The 6,749-nt window shown below is 33.4% G+C and overlaps 2 protein-coding genes across 2 annotated transcripts; both read left to right on the forward strand.

Moving 5' to 3' along the window:
• Nucleotides 1,386-3,294, forward strand: LOC104778239 (lectin-like protein At1g53070; the record flags this gene model as incomplete). The annotated part of the gene is given in 2 exon segments (XM_010502634.2): nt 1,386-2,868; nt 2,944-3,294. A coding segment is annotated over 1 exon segment (747 nt), but the record flags the coding sequence as incomplete, so codon positions are not given.
• LOC104778240 (lectin-like protein At1g53080) lies at nt 4,796-5,734 on the forward strand. The gene has a single exon (XM_010502635.1). The coding sequence runs from the start codon at nt 4,832-4,834 to the stop codon at nt 5,678-5,680; it is 849 nt and encodes a 282-aa protein (XP_010500937.1). The 5' UTR covers nt 4,796-4,831; the 3' UTR covers nt 5,681-5,734.

A 6,749-nucleotide genomic window follows, 5' to 3' on the forward strand; every position in this document is an offset into this window, starting at 1 on the left:
CATGTGATTAGTAAAATATGTCTAGATTTATTATGTTGGTTGTCCAATTTTCTTTTGATCATTCTTTTCTTGAGATGACACCATTTTGAATTCTGCTTCATGGTTTTTGCATAGTTAAGAGTGGTAAAGTCTTTCTTAGGAATATTTATTCTTGTAACTTTATCCTAAATCATACTCGATTAAGGGTCCATGAATGTCTATGATTTTGTTATGCGTATGGAGGATACTAATACTTTTACTTCATGGTTTTGAACTTGAATTGTTTGTTTAAATAATACTAATACTAATACTTTTCATGATCGAACCCATAACTTGAATACTGTTAAACTAACTAAACCAAATCAAATTAGTTTCTCAAATATGAACAGAGGTATATATGGTGGCAAAATACCTTGCTGTGGAAAGTTTCATCTTCTATTAGAAGATTGGACCAAAACATGATGACTTGTACACCATATTTAAGGGGAAAATCATAATACATAGCATAACTAATTAACTATATAGGAATTATTTTAAATACATAGTCTATGTCTTTTATAATAATTTATAAAATAGTTTAAGAGATATCAAGCAAGCTAAGATTCATTGCACTATAATTATAATTTAAATATTATACTATTTTTATTGAGAACTAGAGCATCTCTAATGGCAATATTTTATAATATTATTTTAGGTTAATTTTCTTATTTATCTAAAATTTCAAGTGATGAATAAAACTGAATTAATTATGTTATCCTCTCCTCACTCTCTTTCCTTTTTCTTGATTAATCTTGATAATTTTAATGTTACAAAACTCTCTAAGAAGCTCCCATTAGAAGTGCTTTTAGAGATATTCAAAACAGAACTAAAAAAAATCTTTAAAGAAATTAGTTACGGTATAACTGAATGAAATATGTTAAGATTTGATTTATGAATGAGAGAATAGTGTTAAGGAAAGCGACGGACTAACCACATCGTTACTAGTCATTTTTTTTTTGTCATCCATGCTTTCATTCGATTGTAGTGGATACGAAAATACAATATTTTTTTGTTTTTACTTCTCATTTGGCCACCACCACTCATAAAGTCTGTAGACAGCATCATGGTCACAGAAAAAGAAAAAAAGGAAGAAACGTTTTAGTGCATTTTCAGAAATAGAATTTGTCATGTAACGCCATAATTCAAATTCCTTGTCTTTTTTTTCTTTCTCAATGTCCATTATTTTAACACAAAGCCAAAAAGCTTTCTCGATATCTTCACCGTCTAATCACTTTCTATCTTATACAGTTGATCACTTTCACTTTCACTTCCCATATTCTCAAAAACAGAGCAAAAAAATAAAAAACCAAATACTCTGTTTCACCACTCTGTTCATAGTTATCTTCTTTACCTCTCACACCACCACAACCACTGCTTACAATTTCAAATTCAATTCCTTTGGTGGTAATGGCACCGGTCTAATATCGTTCCATGGAGACGCTGAGTATGGTGGTCCGAACAGCTCCGGAGCCATCGCATTGACACGAGACAACATCCCTTTCTCACACGGCCGAGCTATTCACATCAGTCCAGTCACTTTCAAGTCTAACGCTACGTCTCTTTACCCTTTCAAAACCTCTTTCACTTTCTCCATTACTCCTAAAACAAACCCTGGTCCAGGTCACGGCCTTGCCTTCATCGTCGTACCCGCTAATCAACACGACGGTTCCGGTTTAGGTTATCTCAGTCTTGTGAACCGAACCAGCAACGGTAATCCCAATAACCATCTCTTTGCTGTCGAGTTTGATGTCTTTCAGGACAAGAACCTCCGTGATATGAACGATAACCATGTCGGAGTCGACATTAACTCGGTTGATTCGGTGGTTTCGGTCAAATCCGGTTATTGGGTTATGACAAGAAACGGTTGGTTGTTTAAGGATTTGAAGCTGAGTAGTGGAGACAGATACAGGGCTTGGATCGAGTACAACAACAATCACAAAGTCATCTCGGTTACCATTGGTTTGGCACATTTGAAGAAACCGAACCGGCCTTTGATCGAAGCAAAATTCGACCTTTCCAATGTGGTTCACGAGGTAATGTATATCGGTTTCGCCGGTTCGATGGGACATGGTGTCCAGCGTCACGAGATTTGGGACTGGGCTTTCCAGAACTGAAGAAAAAAACCGGTTCGATTTGGTTCGAGATCATCGGTTTTCTTTTGGTTTATTTCTGGTTTACTATCTGTCGCGATATTTGAAGTTAAATAAATGCTCAATTTTATGGCTTTACCGACATTGTGATGAATCATCGTTGTCAGATTACTAAAAAATATCAACGACATTTTTAATTTTTTTTTGGACCATAAATAGAAGAGTAACGCATATACCTTTGGTGGTAAAGCCAATACAGTTTTGTTATGACACATATACGCATAATATAGCCCAATACAGTCGGTAAGAGAGTAACGCATATACGCATAATATATTGGCTTTACCGACTGTATGCGTTGCTTTTGTTTATTTTGTGACATCCCTTTTTCCCAATTTCGAATTGAATCCTTAATCTAGTCGCTGCTGGCATTAGAATGTAAATTCCAGTTTTGTCTCAATTCTCTGCGAGTTTCTGAATGGGTTGTTTGAATTGTATGCTTTATATGCGTTCAAGTTATATAGTTCTGTGTTGATTGATTCAAATTTTTTCCCGTTCAAGTTATATAGTTCTGAGTTTCTAACTTGTCCTTTAGCTGTTTAATGCATAATTTGGTGCCTATATGAATCATAAGTTGCAGGTAATGACATAAGACAGCCAGCTTCAACAATCTCAAGTTGAACACCAGCTCATAAGAGAGGTCGAGATTCCGTCTCATCTTCGCCACCCCAATATACTCATGCTCTACGGTTACTTCTATAAGTAAGTCACAATGTTTTCTCCTTTTCTATTCAAAGATACAAGTTGATTTTAATCTAATTTCTTCAACTGTTGCAGAAACGGGTTTAATTGATACTTGAATATGCTGTTAGAGGAGAAGTTTACAAAGAATTAGAGACTTCAAAACTCTATCCAGGTGGCTACCATTGCATTCTCGTTGCCACTGTTAAAAAGTTTTGATCGGAAACTCTTCTTTACTCTTTTGGTGAGAAGCAGCACAAGCACTTTGGGTGAGAAGCAGAAGAAAGAGTTGATCTCTAGAGCTATACGGTCACTGTAAACAATGCAACCCATGTACATTAGCTACCATGAGAAATTTTGTTGAAAGAATCAGAATAAACTTGGTGGATGTATATACATTTGACTTTTGAATATATCTTATAGAAAAAGTATGATTTTTTTGTGTTACGTGTGATGTTTAGTATATCCTATAAACCATAATAATATTGTAAAACATTTTGTTTAATATTCTGAATTTTGTAAAATATGTTTAATATTCTGAATTTTGTAAAATTTTATTGTTTTCTTATTTTATGTAATAGAAATAATTTAAATAATTGTTTTGTCATTTTAGATATTAAAATTTGGTAATTAAACAATAATTAAAAAAAAATTATTTAAATGATTGAGCAACTTTCTTTGGCTTCTCTAGCGGAAGCATAGTTTTGTTTAAGTTCTAAGTGAGTTGCTTTAATTACAGTAGAACCTCTATAAATTAATAATCGGTAAATTAATAACCTCTCTAAATTAATAAATTTATTCGGTTTCAAGTTGGGATTAGTGTAATTTTGGACACTATTCGATAATATAACAAAATATTTTTTTTTTTGAAAATCCTTTTTAAATATATGGTCCCATCAATAATATAAATTAATAATTATATGAAATTATCTAAATATATTTATATTCTACACATTAATTTTTATTAGAGTTCATTTTTGATATTTTTACTGTATAAAAACCTTTGAGTGCTATCGTCAAAACATGATAATTGTTATTTTCATTGTAATTGATTTTATAAAAATATTAAATATATGGTCTCATCAATAATATAAATTAATAATTATATGAAATTATCTAAATGTATGTATATATCTACACATTAATTTTTATTACAGTTCATTTTTGATATTTTTACTGTATAAAAACCTTTGAGTGCTATCGTCAAAACATGAAAATTATTATTTTCATTGTAATTGATTTTATAAAAATATTAGTTCTAACCATTAAATCTTGTTTTTAAAGTTTTTTTACCAAATTAGGAAAGTCTCTCTATAACTTAATAATTATTAATTTATCGAGAAATTAAAACCTTTATAAATTAATAGATTTCTCTGGTCCCAACATTATTAATTTATAGAGTTTGTACTGTAATTTAATATTAATTATATGAATACTTTATATTTGAGCAACTTTCCTAAGTTACTGGAGTGGAGATGGTCTAATTCATCCATGTCATCATGTTACAAAGCTTGTCTTCGACGAAATCCGTATGGGAGGAGACTAAAGATACTGTAGGAGGTGGTTAGACTTAGACCACTTCGCCATATATATGTAAACATGTTGAGATAACCTTCCAAACACATACAAGCGAAGTTAAGAACAATCGTTTCGTACTTTCGTTTGTTTTGGAGGATACATGTTAGTGGTAGTTGCACCACGCACCGACGTTATGTTAAAACTGATGTGTGTTGGACATGATTGAAACTACTAAATAAATATTTAGTGCTAAACAGAATAATCAACTAGAAATAAATTAATGAGTCTTTTTATGTGTCCGAGTTGGCGTTATCTAAATTGACCACTGCCCACTAGTACTACATGTTTGAAAAGTCAAAGTGGATGGCTCTTGCCACCCTATATATATAAGGTCTTTATATATAATACACACAACCTTCCCTTACCATAATATACCAAAATCAAACACAAGTACACAAAACTCATAATGCAAATGCAAAAATTATGTTTTATTGCTCTGTTCATAACTTTTTCAAGCTCTGAAACCATTTCCGCCGTCAAAGTCAACTTCAACCATTTCCACGGAACAAATATAGTCTTCATCGGATATGCCGAGCTAGGACCAGCAACCGATGGCATGAGCCGGTCTGGAGCTCTCTCCATGACCCGTGACAATATTCCATTCTCACATGGTCAAGGCCTATACACAGATCCAATCCCATTCAAACCATCCAACAACACTTCTTCCTCTGTTTACTCTTTCAAAACATCTTTCACATTCTCCATCACTCCTCGCTGGTCAAACCCTAACAACCCCGGTCATGGTCTCGCCGTCATCGTTGTCCCAACAGTAAACTACGACAAAGACTCAACCCGTGGCTTCCTCGGTCTAGTTAACCGCACGACCAATGGTAATCCTAATAACCATCTCTTTGCCGTCGAGTTTGATGTATTCCAAGACAAACATTTTGGCGATATTAATGATAACCATGTTGGTATTAATATCAACTCTGTTAACTCAATGGTTTCTGAGAAAGCTGGGTATTGGGTTCAGACAAGAACTGGAGGGAAGAATGAATGGTCGTTTAAGGAAGTGAAGCTTAGTAGTGGAGATAACTACAAGGCTTGGATCGAGTACAAGAACAGTAAAGTCATTGTTACGCTTGCACCTGCACATTTAAAAAAACCAAAGAGGGCATTGATCGAAACACAAGTTGATCTCTCGGAGGTTGTTCTTGAGACAATATATACCGGTTTCACCGGTTCGATGGGTCGTGGCATCGAGCGCCACGACATTTGGAGCTGGAGTTTTGAGAATACCGCCAAAATCAATTAATTTTGTTTGGTTTTTGTTTTTATTTTACATTGGTCTTCTTTGGTTTGATTTGTGTGTTTGTCTTTTTGTTATCTTTGTCACTGGTTTAACAATTATTCTATTTTTCTCCTGAATTTATTCAAATGTGGTTAAATGGTATATACAAAATCAAAATAAAATTTATCTATTAAAATTAAATTTATTAATTTTCATCTCAATATAAGATATAAAAACTATATATGTCCGGTCGAACCGGTTTGATATAGTCTAACATAAAATTATGTTGATTTTGTATATTGATCGGCCGCCACATTTTGCTCATTAGAAAAACAAAATGCAAAACCTTAACACCCTGGCCACGGCCTCGTTTTTGTCTTCTTTCCTTCTCATAACTACGGAAAAAAACAAAAACAGTCGCTGGTATCAGTTTTCTTAACGAAAGCAACAAAAGTTATAATAGATCTTGATTGTTTCAGACCTTTGTGCGTTTGTACATATTTGCATGTAATGTACCTTTTTCATTCTTTTTTTCATAAAATATGTTTGCATAATGCAAAGAAACTTAGAAAAGTACTCATTTCGTTATTTGTTGGTTTATCATGATTTATGTCAAACAATACAAAAGGTTGCAATTCTTTAACTAGTTCTACGTAAACATTATTTCATCTTTATTTTATCGTTGCTCTTAATAGGTAACACCAACAACCATCTCATTCTCCTCGCTGTCGAGTTCTTCCACAACTTCGAAGACAAGTTTGTTGATGTGTGATTCAGTGGTTTTTGAGAAGCCGGTTATATATTGGATTAAAGACTATAATTGGGAAAGTAAACCGGTGATTATTTAAGGAAATGAAATTGAGTAGTGGTGTGTGGAGATAAATGCAAAGCTTGGATTGAGTACAAGGCCCAAGGCTATTGTCACGGTCGCACCTGAAAAACGTCAAGTATCCTACTAACTACTAAGAGGCCCTTTTATTGAAATTGCCAAACTGGGCTATATCTATGTAAAGTTCTCATTAGAGAAAACCTGTTTCGCCGGGTCAACAGTGGGGTGCTGAGCCTCACAACATATTGAGCATAAGGTTCAGAA

Source organism: Camelina sativa, chromosome 3 (assembly GCF_000633955.1).
Source record: "Camelina sativa cultivar DH55 chromosome 3, Cs, whole genome shotgun sequence".
Lineage (NCBI taxonomy): Eukaryota > Viridiplantae > Streptophyta > Magnoliopsida > Brassicales > Brassicaceae > Camelina > Camelina sativa.